At 46.7% G+C, this 23,093-nt stretch overlaps 2 protein-coding genes across 9 annotated transcripts in view; both read left to right on the plus strand.

Annotated features, from left to right (window-relative positions):
• The window catches only part of LOC147035612 (complement factor B-like), a 155,648-nt gene extending 146,798 nt beyond the window's left edge, over positions 1-8,850 (plus strand). The window contains exon 18 of the mRNA XM_085845276.1: positions 8,209-8,850. Coding sequence (XP_085701402.1) covers positions 8,209-8,334 — 126 coding nt within the window. The 3' untranslated portion in view covers positions 8,335-8,850. The remainder of the gene's footprint in view (positions 1-8,208) is intronic.
• An 11,849-nt stretch (positions 8,851-20,699) lies between these two features.
• The window catches only part of LOC147035613 (TNF receptor-associated factor 2-like), a 79,278-nt gene continuing 76,884 nt past the window's right edge, over positions 20,700-23,093 (plus strand). For 6 of the 8 annotated variants that reach the window (XR_015049089.1, XM_085845288.1, XM_085845321.1 and 3 more), the window contains exon 1: positions 20,700-20,814. The gene's annotated coding sequence lies outside the window, so the exon portion shown is untranslated. The remainder of the gene's footprint in view (positions 20,815-23,093) is intronic. The other 2 variants (XM_085845298.1, XM_085845313.1) reach the window with 1 other exon arrangement.

Below are 23,093 nucleotides of genomic sequence, written 5' to 3' on the forward strand. Positions count from 1 at the left end.
CCATCCCCCAGGCAGATGCCAGGCCCATCCCCATCTCCTTGAGATGATGGTCAACCTGTTGCAACCATGAGGCACGTGGTCGACCCACTGGCCTCCTCCACTCATGAGACTCCCTCGCTGAGAGAATCTGGTGAGCAGGATCAGAGTCAGGAAAACGAGCCACATGTCCATACAGCCGCAACTGACGCTCACGGACTATGCAGGTAACAAATCTCATCCGAGTCTCTCTCAGCAACCGCTCGTTGGACACAAAATCCGACCAGCGATAGCCAAGGATTCTCCGAAGAGACCTGGTACCAAAGGAATTAAGTCTCCGTCTCAGATCCTTGGTCAGAGTCCAAGTCTCGCACCCATAGAGCAAGACTGGAAGTACCAAGGACCTGAAGACTCGGACTTTCGTCCTCCCGCACAGGTACCGGCAGCGCCACACCCCATGATCCAGTGAGTCCATGACTCCCCAGGCCCGACCCAGACGTCTATTGACCTCTGACTCGCAGCCAGCAGAGACATGAATATCACTGCCAAGGTAAGTGAATCTCTCCACGACCTCAACATCCTCACCACAAACAGACACAGACAGGACAGCAGCATCCAAGATGTCACCGAAAGCCTGGATCTTAGTTTTGACCCAAGAAACCCGTAATCCCAACGGCTCCGACTCCTCATTCAGCACCTCGAGGGCCCCCAAGAGGATGTCTAAAGTCTCCGCAAAGATGACTGCATCATCTGCAAAGTCAAGGTCCGAGATCTTGACATTCCCAAATGACGCACCGCAACTTGATCTCTCCGACATCCTCCCTAGAATCCAGTCCATACAAGTGCTGAAAAGTGTGGGAGCAAGTACACATCCCTGACGAACTCCAGTAACAACTGGAAATAAGTCAGAGATGGTACCACCACACTTCACAGCACTCTCAGTACCAGAGAGTTCAGACATCAGATCGATCAGTTTTGGTGGCACCCCACGAAGACCAAGAATCCTCCAGAGGACGTCCCGATTCACTGAATCGAACGCTTTACAGAGATCAACATAGGCTGCAAGCAGCCCCTGCCGAAACTCTCGTCTGCGTTCGGTGAGGACACGAAGTGCAAGGATACGGTCAATCGTTGACCTCTTCTTTGAATCGTGAAGGTAATGTTGAGGTAATATTAATTTTTTTAGATGAGATCCTGTTCTCGGCGGTGTAGTTGTCGTTGTGAAGGTAATGTTAAGGTAATATTTATTTTTTTTAGATGAGATCCCGTTCTCGGCGGTGTAGTTGTCGTTGTGAAGGTAATGTTGAGGTAATGTTAATTTTTTTTAGATGAGATCCTGTTCTCGGCGGTGTAGTTGTCGTTGTGAAGGTAATGTTAAGGTAATATTTATTTTTTTAGATGAGATCCCGTTCTCGGCGGTGTAGTTGCTGTTGTGAAGGTAATGTTGAGGAAATTTTTTCACATGAGATCCTGTTCTAGGCGGTGTAGTTGTTGTTGTGAAGGTAAAGTTGAGGTAATATATATTTTTGCAGATGAGATCCTGTTCTAGGCGGTGTAGTTGTTGTTGTGAAGGTAATATTAATTTTTTTCAGATGAGATCCTGTTCTAGGTGGTGTAGTTGTTGTTGTGAAGGTAATGTTGACGAATTTTTTTTTTTCACATGAGATCCTGTTCTAGGGGGTGTTGTTGTTGTTGTGAAGGTAATGTTGAGGTAATATATATTTTTGCAGATGAGATCCTGTTCTAGGCGGTGTAGTTGTTGTGAAGGTAATGTGAAGGTAATATTAATTTTTTCAGATGAGATCCTGTTCTAGGCGGTGTAGTTGTTGTTGTGAAGGTAATGTTGAGGTAATATTTATTTTTTCAGATGAGATCCTGTTCTCGGCGGTGTAGTTGTTGTTGTGAAGGTAATGTTGAGGTAATATTTATTTTTTCATAGCAAAAAGACTGTTTAATTTGATATATTTAAGAAGCGAATGCAAGAAGAATTCTACGTTCGCTTCTAGGCTGTGCCTATTCCATATTAGCGAACGCAGTGAGCTTCATACTTAACGCATGCACATGAGAGAATAGGAAACAACAACAACAACAACACAATACCCCTGGCAATTTGGAATCCGTGTCGTTAGCTATGACCCTTTTGCTTCCGGTTTTTTTTAAACACTGTGCGTTGTTTAAACCCGATTGGGTTTTATTTCTATCTTGTGAATATTACTTAACGCGTGCACATGAGAGAATAGGAAACAACAACAACAACAACAACAACAACACAATACCATGGCAATTTGGAATCCGTATCGTTGGCTATGATCCTTTTGCTTCCGTTTTTTTTTTTTGCTTCTGGTTTATTTTGGTTTCCGGTTTTTGTCATGGGGAATGATACATGCCGGGAGATAAAGGCATCGTCGGAGACATGAAAGAACCCTAATATCAGGCATGGTGTATATTTCCTCCACTGATTTTAATAAAGATATCTCCCGCATCATCAAAAATAATTTTTAATAGAGATTTATGTTATTTGATCGCTGATCCCGAATCCAGGCCGAAGTAACCGGAAATTGCGTATACAGTTGTGAACAAGTTATAGGTAAAGTCAGAAGCGAATGGAAGAAGAATACTACGTTCACTTCTAGTATTTATTTTTTTAGATGAGATCCTGTTCTAGGCGGTGTAGTTGTCGTTGTGAAGGTAATGTTGAGGATTTTTCTTTTTTTCAGATGAGATCCTGTTCTAGGCGGTGTAGTTGTTGTGAACGTAATGTTGAGGTAATATGGAATAGGCAAAGCCTAGAAGCGAACGTAGAATTCTTCTTACATTCGCTTCTGACTTTACCTATAACTTGTTCACAACTGTATACTTGCCAACTATACCATGGTACATGTAAGCGCCACACAGCTGATGATTTTGATGCAATTTCCGGTTACTTCGGCCTGGATTCGGGATCAGCGATCAACTAATGTAAATCACGATTAAAAATTATTTTTTGATGATGCGGGAGATATCTTTATTAAAATCAGTGGAGGAAATATACACCATGTCTGATATTTGGGTCTTTCATGTCTCCGACCATGCCTTCATCTCCCGGCATGCATCATTCCCCATGACAAAAACCGGAAGCAAAAAAAACTGGAAGCAAAAGGATCATAGCCAACGACACGGATTCCAAATTGCCAGGGTATTGTGTTGTTGTTGTTTCCTATTCTCTCATGTGCACGCATAAAGTAATATTCACAAGAAAGAAACAAAACCCAATCGTGTTTATACACTGCACAGCGTTTAGAAAAAACTGGAAGCAAAAGAGTCATAGCCAACGACACAGATTCCAAATTGCCAGGGGTATTGTGTTGTTGTTGTTGTTGTTGTTTCCTATTCTCTCGTGTGCACGCATTAAGTATGAAGCTCACTGTGTTCGCCATTACCATGCTGCTTCAAAATTTCATTATACCGTTTTGAAAGCTGGCGAATGTAAAGGCCCTGTCACACCTTGACGATTTAGCCAACGTATGCCTGACGTTTGAAAAATTTGGCTAAAACGCTGGCACACGTCAAATACGTTCTGGGTAAGTTTGTATACGTTAAGAGCACGCTGGCATACGTCATAGTACACTGGCATACATCGTAGTACGCTGGCATACGTCGTAGTACGCCGAGCTGTGAGACAAATTTTCCTTGCTTGAAATTTTTTGACGTATGCCAGCGTGTGACTCGCACGTTCCGCATAACGCTGGCCATAAGTTGTAGGCACGTTGGGCGATCATTGACACACGTCGACACACGTTACTTGTAATTTACTCATAAGTCGAAACACGTCGAGGTAATGTTTTGCGTACCCGAAACTTATTTCTAACCTATGAGTAACGTGTTGTAGGCACGTTACGCGATCGTTGACACACGTTACTTGTAAGGTACTCATATGTCGAAACACGTCAAGGTAATGGTTAGCGTCAGTGTTCCAGACTCCCTGGTTAGTTATTTATTTATTTATTTATTTATTTATTTATTTATTCAGTATGATGGTGATATTGACACTTCGATTTCTGGTGTGGTTATAATATAATATAATATAATATAATTAAAAGGCTGCTGCTCAACGATTTAAATCATAACCGCACTTGAAATCGAAGTGTCAACATGACCGTCATACCGAAGAAAAAAAAAAAACAGGGAGTCTGGAACACTGACGCTAACCATTACCTCGACGTGTTTCGACTTATGAGTACCTCACAAGTAACATGTGTCGACATGTGTCAACTATCGCGTTCCATGCCTACAACTTATAGCCAGCGTATGCGGAACGTGTGTTCCTTTTTTCGACATACGCCGAGTATGTCGAGAAATTTTCAACTTGCTGAAAATTTCTCGACGTACTCGGCGTATGACGACGCATGCCAGCGTACTACGACATATGCCAGCGTGCTCTTAACGTATACAAAATTTACCCATAACGTATTTGACGTGTGCCAGCTTGGTTCGGCAAATTTTTCATACGTCGGCATACGCTGGCTAAAACGTCAAGGTGTGACAGCGGCTTCACACTTCGATGTCTAGTGCGGTTATGATTTGAATCATCGAGCCGCAGCCTATTAATAGCCTACGCCACGTGATCGTCGGCGATACGCTGCCGCGCTATGCATAAGTTAGACTATCGTTGGGCATAGGTTGTGAACGCCGACAACATGCTCAGCATTCATTGGTATAATTTATCTATATGTGATTGAAACGTTCTGTGTACGTTACTAACACGTTATGCATACGTCCAACACGTTATTATACGCCCAAAACTTTAAAAAAAACATCAATTGTTCAGCGTACGCCAGCGTTTTACATACATTTTGATACCTTGCCATACGCTGGCTAAAACGTCAAGGTGTGACAGGGCCCTAATAGACATGCCTGTCAATCATAAGTCCTGATGTAACCTCAGACAGAGGTGTTTGAAACACCTGGTCATGCAAATTTGGGTCTCGACTTTTATTTTCAGTTTTGCTACGTTCACTCATAAACTTGTTCATACGCCTCACATGATAGCGGAAATCATTTGCAATTAAGTCTAGGCACTGGTCACCAAAACCATCAATTTTGAATAGAATATAAAAAAAAGAAAGTTCCTTTGCCTTTTTATGAATCGATTTGTGTCTCTCTATTGTACCAACTAGTATCAATGTTCTGTCCCCTTTTGAATCACGTTACTTTTCACACAGAAAACACAGTTTTTAAAGTCTTTTTGAAATCCATGGAACTTGTTCTGTCTCCTTCACTGGCTCCCTCTGAAGTTTCCCCACAACCTTGCTCATCCTTTGCCCGTTTAGCAGTAATTACATCATCAAGGGACCTTTTATGTGTATACCCACTGCGACACGTTACATGGCACAGAGAATTTTTTGACAGGAAATCATCTGCGTCCTGAAGGTCACCCCACACTCTTTGATGCACCTCGTCTTTCCTGATTTTGACAGCATTCTTAAATGTTTGCAGACCTCTTTTGGTTAGCTTGTACAGAGACCCCTTGTCATCACATACTGTTTGGCAGACCAAACATTTTGAAGTCATTTTCGATCAGAAAAGTCCTTTTTCCTTTACCTTTCACTGTTATTACAGGCGCCATTCGTTAATATGAGGGCCGTACCTGTGTGAAAAAAGGAGAAAACATCATTAAGTTATGGTAGATATAGGGGGAAGCATGAATGATACCAACATATTAATTTTACGCAAATATAATTAATTACGAAAATACAGAATTTTGTGGATTTCTGAAAAAATGACCCCCCAAATACACTCAAAATAAAGAGACAAACAGTTTCTCAGTCCTAACCTTCCTTTCCCAAAAACATCAGGGGGATGTAAAGAACATAATAATATGAAGGATTGCTTTATCATAACACTATGAGGCAGCAAAATTACAATTTGTTTAATGTAAGGCCTAGATTTTCAGCATGACCTACTTTCTGTGACCTTTTGACCTCCCCTGACTCCAGAGGTCATCCAATCAAGTTTTGTTATACATCATTTCAAAGTGGACATTCTACCAAAAAGAATGAGTGGTACTTTGTTACTGTGAGATGCAGGGTTCAAGAGATACAGGGATTTGCATTTCCCCTACCCCTAGTTTTTTCGATATTGGGATTTGCCAGCTGAAGTTAAAAAATCGTCCCTGGAGAAGTTGCGCAATCCGATCCAACTTGCCAAAGTCACCTTTCTGGTGTCCTCCACCCCCACAAACATGATTCATGTGCCAAAAAATTTACAGCAGGGGTGTCACATCAAAGTTGGATTTATGGGCCTTGGATCCCAGACTACAAGGCTGAAACTGCTTCACAATGGCACAGACAATTCGTGCTTGTACTCTACCGGCGAAAGTTTTAGAACACCCCCATTTTTTTTCAGTTTTTACTGAAATTGAAGCAGTTCAAGTCCAGAGAATAACCTGAAATGGTACAAAGCTAAGTGATAACCTGCCAGAGGTAAAAAAAAACAAACAGTTTAGGTTACCAAAAACTGAAAAATAATGTAAATTTCAGAGTTGTGAAAAAAGGCTCTTTTCAGGGAACAAGTATGGGTTAGCAGCTGCAGCTGTTCTGCAGCAATGGAAGTAAATTAAGCCTTGAAAGTTGATGAAAACAATGCCTACAGGTGTCCCAACTTTTGTTGATTAGTTACAAACCCTCTTTCTGTATAAAAGCAATGTTGAAACACTGTGTTGTGACACCCTCTAAAGCATTATTTGGACAATATTGCACTGCAGGTAGTAGTATATTGTTATAATGGCAAGAAAAAGACAATTAACAAAGGAAGACAGACAGACCATTATAACCCTTAAAAGTGCAGGTCTTTCCTTTGGAGAAATTGCAAAGAAGCCAAAGTGTCGGTGAGTACAGTTTCCTACATCATCAAAAGGCACTTGGAAACTGGAGGAAACTCTGACAGGAAGAGGTCTGGCAGACCCAAAGCCACAACACAATCAGAAGACAAGTTTCTGAGAGTCAACAGCTTGCGTGATAGGCAACTCACAGGACAGCAGCTTCAAGCACAGCTTAACACTGGTCGAAGTAAGGAAGTCTCAGTTTCAACTGTGAAGAGAAGACTTCGAGCTGCAGGTTTGACAGGTCGAGTGGCAGTAAGAAAGCCATTGCTAAGATGGCAAAATAAGAAAAAGAGGCTTGCCTGGGCCATGAAGCACCACCAGTGGACTACTAAAAACTGGAAGAAGGTCTTATGGACCGATGAATCAAAATTTGAAATCTTCGGTTCATCACGCAGGGTTTTTGTACACCATCGAGTCGGCGAAAGGATGGTTCCTCAGTGTGTGACACCAACTGTCAAACATGGAGGAGGAAGCGTGATGAGCTGAGGATCTTTTGCTGGATCCAGAGTCGGCGACTTGCACAGAGTGACTGGCACCCTGAACCAAAAGGGCTACCACAGCATTTTGCAGTGCCATGCAATACCCTCTGGTCTACGCCTTGTTGGTCAGGGGTTCATCCGACAGCAAGACAACAACCAAAAACATACCTCCAGGCTATGTCAGAACTACCTTTGAAGAAAAGAACAAAACGATCGGCTTCAAATCATGGAATGGCCAGCACAGTCTCCAGATTTAAACCCCATCGAGCTGGTTTGGCATGAATTGGACAGAAGGGTGAAAGCAAAGCAACCTGCAAGTGCAACACATTTGTGCGAACTTCTGCAGCAGTGCTGGGAAGAACTTTCCGAACAATATTCGATTTCCATTGTGGAAAGAATGCCACATGTTTGTTCGGCTGTTGTATCTGAAAAAGGTGGCTACTTTGATGAGTCAAAATTTTAGATGAAATTTTTTTCAACAAAACGATATCATGATTTCTATTTTTATATGCAATTGTTTATTTGTTCTACGCTTTAATTCCAGAGTACATTGAAACATTAAACTGCTTAAATTTCAGTAAAAAAACTGGAAAAATGGGGGTGTTCTAAAACTTTTGACCGGAAGAGTACCTGCAAGAACATTAAGCAATGTAGTCAACACAGCACAGTTTTTAATAAATCATTGCGGATACTTTTCGACTCACCCTCATCCTTGCCTGGTAAATGTCATGTGAAGTACATCAATTTTCAGCTTGTATTTAAAGTAAAGTGTTTTCTTATCATAATTCTTGTCTTTAAAATGCGGACCTTACGTAAAGTGTAAACAGGTAGATGTGTGTAACATGCTTGCGCTCTTGCCTTTTAAAATGAAACTATTTTTATGATGAACAGCTTGGGATCACAAGCTTTGGAATTTCCCAAAAATATGGAAAATTCCGATTGGGGCTGTACACGCACGTGGCCAAGATGATGTCCTGGGTGAAAAAGACGGTTGGCGATGACATCAAGTTCACCTAATAAGATTGAACAGGTTCAGCCTTGGTTGTTTTATAACATGACAAACACCAAGCTTGATATGTCTTGTGATCTACACATAAAAAAACAGCAAATAAAACAAACTTGGAATCATAATCAGAAGGTTGTTATGAAAAGAAATATCATTGCTACTTTCTGGGTTTTTTTTTCATATATAGTCTTGTTAATCTCATTCAATATCTTTCTTGCTCTGAAAAAGTACAATTATGGTATTTGAACGTGAAAACAATTTAACCATTTTTCTATCAATCAATGTTGATTGTGAAAGTTTTGTGACTCCCCTTGATTTATATACTTACGTCATATAAATTCCCTATGGAGAGATTTCTTACTGAACTTACTACTGCAACTGTTGATATTCAGAAAATATAACAAATGTGTTCTTATGATTACGTGATGATGTGTACAGCTTTATAGTTTCCTAAGAATGCCATAAACGTCTTCCTTGGATGTGTATTTGCCGAAGGTTTCAATAAATTTTAAGAAAATAAAATTTCATTTTCTTTGTTTGTGTATTTATCTGCTTATAGTCTCAAAACACTCATTTTTAAAACTCAAAAAAACTCAACAAAACATTTTGGAGAGTAACACTTTCAAAACACTGGAAAAATTGATACTCAGACATGACTCACCTCCTCAACTCATGAGGAGGTGAGTTCACTTTTTGTAAAATGTTGAATTTGCTCTTTGTAGGGTAGACAAAGTCAAGGCTTCTGGAAGAGCTAGAATGCAGAATGGATTAGGACACACCAAAATAAAAGGCCAGCCCAGATGATAGAGCAGACGGGCCATTCGGCCCATCATGCCTTTGCCACACCAATACCAGATTATCCCAATCTGTTGATACCCCTTCCCTTGGTGTGCAGCCTTTTTGACTGCCACACTGGTAACTCATTTCACTCACCTCAGAAGGATGGCAGGGTGAGTCAACCCCATGGTGTTAATTCAGCAGCCAACGGGGCCTGAACTCAGGACCCTATGATCCCAAGCCACCACCCTAACCACTAAGCCAACACCAGGTCCATCCGATCATTAAATAAGCAGTTTTACGTCCATCTGAGGGATGGCACACACACATTAATGAATCACCCTGCGTGTGAAACACCGGGATGACAGTTTATAGCTGGGTCGGGATTCAAACCCAGGCTAGACAAGTTAGAGGCGAGGCGAAGCTAGTTTAGAGGTTCGACCGTACCTCTCAGCCTGGGCAATCCTGCCAACCCCAAACGACCATAAGTTGGTAATAGTCGCGCAGGTTTGATGAGCCTAATGTCTTCCTGCGCCAAATAAAGTGCCTTGTAAGGGGGAATTCGTATTATTTATCATATTTAATCGCGAACGTTGTGAGCTTCATACTCAGCGTGTGCACATGAGAGAATAGGAAACAACAACAACAACAACAACAACAACAACACAATACCCTGGCAATTTGGAATCCTTGTCGTCGGCTATGACCCTTTTGCTTCCGTTTTTTGTCATGGGGAATGATGCATGCCGGGACATCGTCGGAGACATGAAGGACCCAAATATCAGACATGGTGTATATTGCCTCCACTGATTTTAATAAAGATATCTCCCGCATCATCAAAAAATAATTTTTAATCGTGATTTACATTATTTGATCGCTGATCCCGAATCCAGGCCGAAGTAACCGGAAATTGCAGCATCAAATGTAAGAAGAATTCTACGTTCGCTTCTGGGCTTTGACTATTCCATATTACGCTAAGCCATATTTTGTGGACGTTTCTCCTCCGAAACTGCTGAACGGATTGTCGCCACTTTCGGCATGCGGGTGCTCTGTGGTTAAAACTCTAATGAACAGCAGGGGCAATGTGAGATCGCGCCAGACAGACAGGTTTGGGAATTTTTGGCGATTTTCTATTTTTTACATTCGTTTGCACGGCGACGTGTGACGTCACCGGTGAGAGGTGTAATGACGTCATGACATCGGTCATTCGCTGACGTCATTATATCTGTCGTCGACAGACCGTCACCGCTGAGAGGCGTAATGCCACTCCGAGAAAACAGCGTCTGCGATGTAAAACCCTCTTCTGGACATGCTGACTACCTCAGAAGGTAAATTTGACACAAAAATATAACAACAATGTATGTAAAGAAATTCGATAAATCACATTATGAACAATGGATATATTGACGTCCTAACGAACCTTCACTTTAGAAACTTCGCGCAGGGCGCGGGTTTGGCTTGTTGTTATAATAACAATATAGATCTGCAATATGTTTGTGAACTGTAACATGCTACTCTTTAATCAAAGCTGTCAGCGACTGTGGGGGAGGGAAGAAAGAAAGACAGAAAGAAAGGAAGGAAGGAAGAACAAGAACAACCACCACCATTCAGCCTTCACGCTTCATTCTCAGAGTTCCATCTGTTGACGAAATAAAATGAAACAGTTGCAAAGTTAATAATCGATTTACTTGGAACACATATTCGTGTCCGTTTAATCACAACACCTCGTCTCCTCCCAGAACGAGGCTTTGGACCTCAAAGTAACGGAACCCTTTTCATGATTCTCCGACAGCAGGAACAAGGCACGACAGACGCGTCAATGGCGGACGAAATCAGAACAAATAACACGTGCGAAATGACAACAAACAACACGTGCGAAATCACTACAAATAACACGCGCGAAATCACTACAAATAACACGCGCGAAATCACGACAAATAACACGCGCGAAATCACGACAAATAACACGCGCGAAATCAATCGGAAAATATACAACAACAGGGCAGGGATATGGATATATATATATATATATATTGTTGCGGTCTTCGCGCCCGCGGGCGTGCTGACGGCCACGTAACTCGAATCGCGGCACGTCGCCCACCGGACGGACAATCCAGTCGTGACCCTCTCGGACTAACGCCGGGAACCAGTCACGGGTGGACCTTTCGGTCTCACCGCGATCGAGCCAATCAGCCCCCGCGTGGGATAGGGTTGCTCGCCAAATTCGACCTACCTAAGTACCCACGCGGAGGGTAGACCGGGCGATCGCACCTCGCCGCAGGTCGACTTCGGACACGGGCCACTTAAGCGACCCGTTCCGTACTATCAGAATAACCGAGCGGTGTTATCGTCGACCTCGACGGTTCGATTAATTATCGGGCGTACTCAGCCCACTACCAACCCTTTACGTGAAGCAAGATGATGGTTCAATGGGGGAAAAGACGAAGCGAAGCGGGAGAACAGTTCAACAATAAAGCACATTTATTCGCGGCACACGGGAAGCACACAAATTCAATTCCACCAAAAGCACACAAAAAAAAGAAAACACAATTCCATTTACACAAAAAGCAAATATAAAAGTGAAAACACAGTGCAGAGCTAATACCGACTACCGAGCACACGGCAACACTTATACAATTCTACTTCACAGATGGCGCCGACAACACATACCCAAAACCAAGGAAAAGAAACACCCTCAAGGATGAGGCGGGCCTGAGGCCGAGACCGGGTCGCGCCTACCCGTCTGGTGATGAGACGCGGAGCGGCGATGGCGCCGCACTCCGCGGGCCTCGCGGACAGTGCCTGGCAGGGGGTGGGAAAAAGGGGCCCCCTTGGTCGCACTATCTCAGCGCGGGGGGAAACAGGAGGGGGTTGCTGATGCTCGGGGTATAGAGGATCTTTATTATCCCTGGTGTGCGTCTCCACCTCGGCCAGGTCGCGCTGCCGGCCTCCCTCGGGCGTGCAGCTCCCGGCACCGACGCGAGCACCCCCTCGTCTGCCTTCGCCGCTGCCGCCTCTCCGCCTCTGGACTCTCCACCCTGGACTCTTCTTTGGGCTCTCCTCGTTCGACTCTCTTCAGCTTCTCCAGCTACTGCAGGCTTCGGCTCCAGACTTCCACACTGCTCTGACTGACGAACACGGTCCTTTTATCCCCCCGTAGCTTCGCCTTTGACCCCCTCCCTTTGACCTTTCACCTCGCTCCCCATTGGCCCGAGAAAAAGTGGGCGTGAAGGCTTTTTGATCCACAAATTTGCATATATCGATCGTTCTGGAGGCGGGGCCAAATCGCCCCTCGCTCACCGATTGGACGGCAAAAAGTGGGCGTGTGTCGTTTTTGATCCGTTTTTGAAGCACAAAATCCGTGATTTTGTACACGCTGTTCAACGTGCGCCCTGCACGAGTCCAACACCGGTACCCACAGCGGGGCAAGAACGGTGGCGATGCTACGGTTGCGAGGTGTGACGTGAAGGTCGTGGCGGTTGTGGTGAAGCGGCGTTGTGGTTGGTGGTTGATGTTGTGGTTGTGGTGGTAATCATGGCGGTTGGTCCAAAATAAAGATAGTAAAAGAAAAACGGCTATCCTGAAGAGTCGCAGCACGTATAAATGACATGTATTCCCACTAGACAACGGGTTTGGGCCTAACTACACATGCACTTACCGAGATACCTCACCTAAGGGACCTGAATGGTGGTTTGCGAATTTGGTAACCACAACACTACCCCCTTCCCTTTTTACAGACTCGTCCCGAGTCGTCAAATTTTCGTGTGCCATCATGTGTAGTTTTCCCCTAGTACATTTTACCTACGGATCCCTGAGTGCGACATTCATGGTATTCGTATCCCCAAAATAAATAACCTGAGGGCTGCGTAACTACCTAAACAAACTCACTCACACGGACGACTTAAATAAAATTGCCGGCGCTAGACAGACATGCCGGGGGCGCACTCATATTTACAGTACATCTTAACCTTAACTTACAAATTTTACACTAAACCATGGCCCAGGATCACTGAACTCTGCAAAGAAAAGCAGTTAGCAGGGAGCCAGGCTGCCCGCATGCAGTCTCTGGCTCAAACAATGCAGGTGACAGGGAACGTGGCTGGCTGCTCACACGCAGTCCAAGGCCTTCCCTTTTTGAACTGAACGCAGTGAACCACAACGGTGCATGGGCTGCACAAACGTAGTCTCCGTGCCAGCTCAAGTGGCACACGCAATGAGCACAACGAATGGATGGATGGACACAAAAACGGTGCACGGGCCGCCACTGCAGGCCCGTGTTGTAGCTGCCAACAGGGCAGTTCTCGCAGCTTGCAAACTGTTGCCTTGCGGATCCTGGCGCACATGGAAATGAACAAGGGGGGGGGGCAAAGCAAAAATTGAACGGGGCTGGTGAACATGGGCAGTGGGCATGGCATGGCAAAGGCAGCAGGCAAACACAGCCCGCAGAAGAAGGCCGCTGCAGGCAAACACAGCCGGCAGATGAAGTGGGCCGGCACAGGCCTTGCAGCACAGCAGCTGCAGACGATCCAGCCGGCACAGGCCTCGCAGCAAAACAACAGCTGCCGATGAAGTTGGCCGGCACAGGCCTTGAAGAAAAACAGCCAGCCGATGAAGTTGGCCAGCTCTTGCCGTTCAGTGGAGGTTGGTGGAGGGAGTGCGGTGGTGCTGGCCACTTGGAGGGCGGGCTCGGACCTACCTACCTGTCTCCCTCCCAACCTATCGCCTTTGCCCGTCACTGTACATACCCACTCCCTTAATTTGTCAAACCCCAATTTCGCCCCAACTTAATTTTTTTTTCTGTTGTTTTTATTTTTTACTCCCCCACTATAAATCGTCCCCTAACCCCCTTTATCGTCCTTGTTCGGCTAACCTATCCTGTCACCTAGCCTACTCCCAACCCCTACGTTCCCTTCCCGGAGGGGAATAAGGGAGAGCTTACGTCCTGTGTCGAGGCCCAACGAAGCCTCAGAATGGCCTCCCCAGAGTTCGGCGATCTTAACACCAAGTGGGTCCAGCGGCCCACAACGACAGCGAGGGGATGGATGGTGCGGAGGGGTACATCTCCTAATCTACCCTAACCATTTAACTGTTAAACTACCCCGGGGCTTTCAACAAGCGCCTCTCGCTTAAACTATTGGTTCTAACAACCCAGATTCCCGTCGCCTGTGTTGGTGTCCTCACAATTTCGGGCCTCGCCCCCCAATTTTCTCTCCGTGCCCTCACACGGTCTCCTGGCTGGGACACGTGGCTCCCTTTGGCAGGCACGACCCTCTGCCGATTCTCCCGCTATGGCACCCCCGGGCACTACACTGCCTCCGAGCCTACCAGCTCCCTAACACCGGGGAGTGCCCCCCATGGCACCTCCCCTGAAACGCACACGTGGCAGGCCGGCCTCCCGGGCCCCTTTCCGAGGGTCACCCGTGCCCACAACACTGCCCACGCGGCTAATGGCGCCCCGGGCCCCCGCACCAAGCAGGCGCACCCGTGCCCACTACACTATCCCGGCCCCCCATGGGCCCTTGGCCTACCACGGCCGACTAGCCTGGTGCCCGGGGTACCCACTCAGCGATACTCACCTTTCGCAGCCACGCTCCCAAGCCCGTCAACAGGGCTCCTGCACCCCTCCAAATGGGTCTCGAGCCTACTTTCCCACCAAAAACAAAACGACCTCCATTTTTCAATTTGACTAACCCAGCTAACTCACTCTACACTGACCCCGGGGTCCCTTGGGCGGGAGTCACTCCTCCCCCCAATCACTCATCGCACCATGCATTCCCCATTCGCTCCACTCACACAGACCCGCTGGCCTCACTCACTCACCAAGCACATGCTTCCACTTCACTCACCAACTCTTCAACACACTCACCGCTGAACTCTGCCATCCTCCTATCTGCACCCCCTAACTAACTCGTGCTCCCACGTCGTCCCTTATACTACAGCACGTTCCTTTTAACACTACGTAGCTAAACTACGTCCCCTCTACACATTCACAAGTCTGTCACTGTCTTCCAAATCAAAAAAAAATCATTTTATTTCCCAACCTAAATCTGGCTACAATCCCTCTAACTAATCCATTCCACGGACTCCATGAGGACTTACCCCTGCCCCATGAAGTCGGTCTAACTAAGCTAACCCTTCCCCCTAACTAGTTTCCATCCTGTGCCCAGGTCAAGGGGGTCTTTCACCCCTTGCCCAGGAATCCTGTGCACCCGAAAGTGAGGCTTGCCTTTTCTTTTTTTTTTTTTTCCCATGCGCAGCACCTGCGCGGCAACTCAGAGCTCACGCACTTTGCACCTGCCCGTGACGTCATGCAGCTGCACGTGTTCCTCGTCCCTCCTTGGACGGGACCATCCGGCAGAGATACCCCTCCTGCCGGATTCCAACCCCACGTGCAGCCATGACGTCACCGTGCGCATAAAAAAAAAACAAGCCCCACGTCTCGAGGGGTTCCCCACGCGAACACATGTGCTTTGCCCGTTGGAGCTTAACACACACGTTCGCGTGGAGAACCCGTCCGGTCCAAATCCGTTTACCTGCCTAAACTTTGTCCGTCCGCGGGATCGGCAAATCCACCGCGTGCGTTTCCGGACCGGGACTTCACTCTCGCAAGCGAGCACGTGGTGGTCTCGTGCGTTGCACAGCACTAACCGCGTGCTCACTGCTGGGTGAACCCGGCACGGTCCCCGAAACAACTACAGCCGCTACTCGGCTTTCTTTCTTCTGTCGCCGTCGTCGCCATTCGACCCACGCATACCTGCGTGTTACGACGCACACAGTCCACTCCATCACATTCACACCGGGAGACGCGGCTGCGTGCTCCCGCATACCAACCGACATCTCCCTCACATACCGCTCTCTCACACACACGGTCTCCCTTGCACACAGCGACCTTGCACACGGCCGTTCACTCACGCGTGCCTCACTCGCACACGTGGCTCCACGCACTCGCGGCCTTTCACTCACTCGTGGTGCCTCATCCACACACCGTGCCTCACTCATACACGCGGGGGAACTCAACCGCTGTGCCTCATCCACACACGCGGGGGCACTCACCCGCGGTACCTCACTCATACACACGGCGACACACACACGCGGTCTCTTCCACACACGGTGCCTCACCCACACACGCGGGGGCACTAACCCGCGGTGCCTCACTCACACTCCGTGCCTCATCCACACACGGCGTGCTGGGAAGCACGTACTCCGGCACCATCGCCACCACACCACTCACACGTGGTGCCTCACTCATACTGGCCGTTTCACTCACACACACGGCCTCACTCACACACGGTGCCCCATCCACACCCGGCGTGCTGGGAAGCACGCACTCTGGCACCATCGCCACCACACCACTCACACACGGGGTCGCTTCCACACACGGGGTCGCTTCCACACACGGTGCCGCACTCACACCTTGCACCACACACACAGGGACAACCACACTGGGGATTCGTGTCCCCACAAGGGTCTCCGGGGCCTCTATACCCCCAAGCTCTCCGTGCATCCGTCCACAGCTCTCCTCCTCTCAACCTCGCAAAGCACGACCGAACTCACCTGGTCGTGACTCACCTCAAGGGGCATACTCCCTCCCCTCGTTCCTGGAGGAGGCCATCCAGGTGCTCGCACTGGGTCTCTACCCAGTCCGCCAGCTCACCCCCATTATCCTCCACTACCTCTGTGTGTGTGTGTGCGTCACTTACCCCGTCTTCCTCGTGTAGTCTCTCCTCTATGGTTCCCTTCCCGGCTACCGTCACTGCCAACTCTTCACCCTTTACCTCCCTTGTCTCCACTATTATTATTTCCTTTGTCACGGCCTTCATGCCCGCCTGCAGGCTTCGGCCCATGTTCTGCGTCTCACCCCGCAGCTTTTTCATTTCTTCCCTCATTTGCTGTGTATTCGCATCCATCGTCGTTTTCACTTCATTCATTTGCTGTGTATTCGCATCCATCGTCGCTTTCACTTCATTCATATTCGCATCCATTTTTTCGATCATTTTCGCATTCATCTTTTCGTTCATTGCCGCCAGCATGGCGCATAGCTGGGCCATGTCGGATGCGCTTGGGTGAGCCGTTTCGGCAAGGGTCGGCGGGTTTTGGTGGAGAGGGGGGGGGAGGTGTCATACACCGCGGCCGCTGCCGCTCCTATTTCGGGCTCTGGGTTCAGTTGGGCGAGTCCGTGTTCCTGCACAATCAACATTTCCTGCTCGGGGATTCCATCCTGGACCATGGACTCTACATTATTACACATATACATTTCTAATACCCCCGGCTCCCGCTCGCCTTGAGACGCCATCTTGCTTCTCGTGAAGGGTTAATTTGCTCGCTCGTAATTTGGAGGGAATCGGGGGTCGCTTCTCTCACCCCTGGACCGATTCCCGTGAATTTATCCGGAGACAGGAGAGCCCGTTTTCCTGTTCTCCGATACCAGTGCCGCGAGGAGGGCGATGAATTTGTATCGCACGACCTGACACCAGTGTTGCGGTCTTCGCGCCCGCCGGCGTGCTGACGGCCACGTAACTCGAATCGCGGCACGTCGCCCACCGGACGGACAATCCAGTCGTGACCCTCTCGGACTAACGCCGGGAACCAGTCACGGGTGGACCTTTCGGTCTCACCGCGATCGAGCCAATCAGCCCCCGCGTGGGATAGGGTTGCTCGCCAAATTCGACCTACCTAAGTACCCACGCGGAGGGTGGACCGGGCGATCGCACCTCGCCGCAGGTCGACTTCGGACACGGGCCACTTAAGCGACCCGTTCCGTACTATCAGAATAACCGAGCGGTGTTATCGTCGACCTCGACGGTTCGATTAATTATCGGGCGTACTCAGCCCACTACCAACCCTTTACGTGAAGCAAGATGAGGGTTCAATGGGGGAAAAGACGAAGCGAAGCGGGAGAATAGTTCAACAATAAAGCACATTTATTCGCGGCACACGGGAAGCACACAAATTCAATTCCACCAAAAGCACACAAAAAAAAGAAAACACAATTCCATTTACACAAAAAGCAAATATAAAAGTGAAAACACAGTGCAGAGCTAATACCGACTACCGAGCACACGGCAACACTTATACAATTCTACTTCACAGACGGCGCCGACAACACATACCCAAAACCAAGGAAAAGAAATACCCTCAAGGATGAGGCGGGCCTGAGGCCGAGACCGGGTCGCGCCTACCGTCTGGTGATGAGACGCGGAGCGGCGATGGCGCCGCACTCCGCGGGCCTCGCGGACAGTGCCTGGCAGGGGGTGGGAAAAAGGGGCCCCCTTGGTCGCACTATCTCAGCGCGGGGGGAAACAGGAGGGGGTTGCTGATGCTCGGGGTATAGAGGATCTTTATTATCCCTGGTGTGCGTCTCCACCTCGGCCAGGTCGCGCTGCCGGCCTCCCCCGGGCGTGCAGCTCCCGGCACCGACGCGAGCACCCCCTCGTCTGCCTTCGCCGCTGCCGCCTCTCCGCCTCTGGACTCTCCACCCTGGACTCTTCTTTGGGCTCTCCTCGTTCGACTCTCTTCAGCTTCTCCAGCTACTGCAGGCTTCGGCTCCAGACTTCCCCACTGCTCTGACTGACGAACACGGTCCTTTTATCCCCCCCCCCGTAGCTTCGCCTTTGACCCCCTCCCTTTGACCTTTCACCTCGCTCCCCATTGGCCCGAGAAAAAGTGGGCGTGAAGGCTTTTTGATCCACAAATTTGCATATATCGATCGTTCTGGAGGCGGGGCCAAATCGCCCCTCGCTCACCGATTGGACGGCAAAAAGTGGGCGTGTGTCGTTTTTGATCCGTTTTTGAAGCACAAAATCCGTGATTTTGTACACGCTGTTCGACGTGCGCCCTGCACGAGTCCAACACCGGTACCCACAGCGGGGCAAGAACGGTGGCGATGCTACGGTTGCGAGGTGTGACGTGAAGGTCGTGGCGGTTGTGGTGAAGCGGCGTTGTGGTTGGTGGTTGATGTTGTGGTTGTGGTGGTAATCATGGCGGTTGGTCCAAAATAAAGATAGTAAAAGAAAAACGGCTATCCTGAAGAGTCGCAGCACGTATAAATGACATGTATTCCCACTAGACAACGGGTTTGGGCCTAACTACACATGCACTTACCGAGATACCTCACCTAAGGGACCTGAATGGTGGTTTGCGAATTTGGTAACCACAACAATATATATATATATATATATATATATATATATATATATATACACGCACAAACAACAACAACAACAACAACAACAACAACAACTACTACAGTCGTGACGACGGCAATTCAATAACAACAACAACTACTTGTTATTAAAAGATCCATTTTCCGTGTGATTAACTTAATTCACGTCGTCATTGAGACTCACACATAGAGATACAAAATGTTTGTGAAGTAAGACATCCTGTCCTTTGATTGGACCCGTCACACGGATTGGACCCGCTAATCCTGTGGTCACGTGCCATCAGACTATTGAGTTTATCAATTCAATTTGGAGTCAATCATCGCACGAACATACAGGTGACTCCAAAGAACCTTCTCTTGGAAGGACAGCTGCTGCAATATGCATCCCTTGATTTCAAGGTGGTCAGGACATTTCGGCTAACGAACCATCTCTAGGTCTTCTCGACCGAACTATTTGCCATAGTTCTGGCTCTTATCCTCTCTGATTGATTTTCCACATTTAAGGCATTGGAATCCTTCCAGGATGGTTGTGGGAATGACTTGGTGCTGGAAGTTTGGTATTTGGTTGATATTGTGAAGTGGAGGGGGGTCTGGTGGTCAACCTGTGCTGAATTCCTGCTCATGTTGGCGTTGGTGGAATTGAGACCTGTGATCTAGCGGCTGATCATGTCCTTAAACTGGAAAATGTCACCCAAATCCCCCTGGGACCATCATTAGTCTGGCCAAGGACCAGATCGAGAAAAAAAAATGGCAATTTCAGTGGGGACTCCAGCACGAAGAGGAGATTCTGTCACTCCATGCATCCGGGCGTGGCACCTCTAGTTAAACTTCCCATGCTTTCCCGGAGAGACCAGGTGGCTCTTGGCAGGTAAGACTCGGGCACTGCCACCTGTATTCATACCTGTATAAAATTGAGGGGACATCCTACGGGGTTTTGTGAAAAATGCAGCAAACCCGAAGATCTGAATCATTTATTCCCAGATTGCCCTCTTTATGAGGGACCCAGGCGGCATCTTGTGCAGAAAGTAGGAGTAAATGTGGATCAAGGTGTTGGATCTACCGGAAGTGTTGAGGCAAATGAACCAGAGACACCCTCAACTCCGGTAGCTGTTACTAAAATTCCTGAAGGATTGTGGGAAATCCATTTTAATTTCTTTACACTCGACGGGATAATAAACAATTTCGATCACGTTCCGCTGAGTGGCGTGTATAGAGCCTACCCCGGCTCTGAAAGCGCCATTAAAATTCAGAAAGAAGAAGAAGAAGAAGAAGCCCGTGGCGTGCATAGAGCCGACCCTGGCTCTGAAAGCGCCATTAAAATTCAGAAAGAAGAAGAAGAAGAAGAATTCCGTGGCGTGTATAGAGCCTACCCCGGCTCTGAAAGCGTCATTGAAATTCATTTTAAAAAAAGAATAAGAAGCCGCATTTTTTTGGTTACCGGAAGTCGCGCTGATTGGTCCCTTTGAGAGGTTGTGGTTTATTTCGAAGGAGACGTTGGGAAGGCTGAGTTTAAAGTTTAAACTCTGTTTACGTCCTTTTTTTCCAATATCGCGTGAGTTGTTTATCTTTCACTTGTTTCTGGTGTTGTAGAGATTTCGTGTGATTCGTTTTGGTGTTTTTTTTAACAACGACAGCGATGTTTCTGGGTGAAAGCTGCAGATTAAAAGGGGGAATTCCATGGGCGTTTAAAAATAGTTTCTACACTTCGAGACGTTTTTAACCCTTTATGTTCATTTCGCGCACACACTGTTTGTATCTTTTGTTGTTTCATTTATACGCATCACATGAAAGTTTGTCAAAAGTGGGAACGTTGTATTTGTAAAACAATTTCGTGACGTTTATTTTCCACCCGTGTTGTAGAATTATTTATTTATTTAATTTTTATTTTTGTATTTTATTAATGATTTATTTATTTATTTATTTATTTATTTGGCCTCAGCTGTTCCTCCTCGTTATGTTCATCGGGTTGCTTTGTGTTGTGGAAAAGGTATCGGATGGTGATGCATATATGTTGTAAAATACAGCCAATCAAATCTATTTTAGAATTAACAAAATGAAATAAATAAACTTATGCTCACAGTTCATTGGAGTCTAGATAGGTACCTGGGCTGGACGATTCGACAGCAGCAAATGTAACTGTGATGTTTTTTTATTTTTTTTATTTTACCTATTAATGGATGAGGTATGTGTATGTGTGATGTACCTAAATGATTGTCATGATCATTAACTACAAGGAACCTGAAAGAATTTCCATGTTTTAAACACACGTCATGTTAAGGTGTATAGAATAGCTTAATAGGTCCTTCCGTGGCACGGCATTCTAATTAAAAAAATAAATAAAAATGATAACGTTGTAACAAAGCATATATTAATAATAATAATAACAAGCCGGGAGGCGACGATGGTTCGCGGGCATTATTGAGGAAGCCCTACCGTAAAAACCTACCTCTTCCGTCAAAATTGACCAAATCAAATTGTTTTTTTTAGCAGCGTCTCACATAGCGGACACTGCTCATAGAGAGCTCGGTGTTGTTCTTCTTCTTCTTGTTCTTCTTCTTGTGAAGACAAAACCTTAACCTCTCGGACTCTGCTCTTGTATATACGAGATCCGGATCTCCTTAAATACTGAGCACATGTACACATCCTCACATAGACGGTGCCTTTTGAGAGCGTCTATCATGTACTTTTAAATATATTCGGACATTTGCTTTAAAGTTTCGAAAAGTTCACGTTACTATTTAAAGATTATTCCATTTATCATATTGTAATTTCGTAAATACACTATATATCGTAAATACATTATGACTGGTCTCACTATTGGCTTAATCAAGGCACGTGACGAAATATCGGAAATTGTTTTTTTTATTTTTTTTTTTTTCTTTAGCCGACAAAACCTTTAGGACGCTGCTCTTGGACACATTTGTCCTCGTTTTATATGTTGTACTTATGGACATGAGGCACAGCTTCTAGGAAATGAAATTTCGAGAAAAAAAATAAATAAAAAGTTCAAGTGGGCGTGGTGACACCCCTCTTACAAAAATACACTAGACCATGATATCTAGCTTCCAAGTTTCATCAGGATCGCATCAAACGTCACGGAGCTATGCTCTGGAGAGAGTCACAAACAGACACACAGACACACAGACACAACAAAAACAGTGGTCACTGCTGGTGCCCACGAACCAATAGTATCATTTGGCAATAGTAACAACCGTATAATCCCCACTCTGGCCAAAGCACATCTGGGTTTCATGAAAACCCAAGCTATCGATGCTCGAGCAGTACATCGGGTGGGTATGCAACAAGGCTGTGAAGACCAATGAAGATTCTTATCCAGTGCACCAACGGGCCCACTCGTTTAATACACGTTCTCGAGAAGAATTGGGAGAACTATACACCTGTCGGTTTGACTTCATTTGTGGGGAAGGTGCTGGAGCTGTTGGTTATGGAACCATTTATATCCTGCAATTTCAAACTATTTAAAGGTAGTCACATTGATTTATTAATGGTCGGTTGGGTTTAAGGAATGCATTTGAGTTCTGTGAAGCAGTTCCTGATTCGATGGATGAGGGAAGTGCAGTGGACGTAGATTCTTTAAACTTTCAGAAAAGCATTTGATAAGGTGACGGCCTTTTGGATTGGCTGGTCGGGTTTGCTCAGTGGATTGGAAACTGGAAAATAAATGTAAGGTGCAATGAAAATGGGGGCTGTGTCGTGAACGGTTGACCCCTCCCACCGAAAGAGGAGTAGAATGGTTGTGAGGAACAGTTTTTGGGGAGACCAGGTGATCGTGGCGACGGCAGAGTGGTTGTGAGAGACGAGAGGACGGCA

Source organism: Eptatretus burgeri, chromosome 1 (genome assembly GCF_056783735.1).
Source record: "Eptatretus burgeri isolate ZD-2024b chromosome 1, Ebu_testis_v1, whole genome shotgun sequence".
In the NCBI taxonomy this organism is placed as follows: Eukaryota; Metazoa; Chordata; class Myxini; order Myxiniformes; family Myxinidae; genus Eptatretus; species Eptatretus burgeri.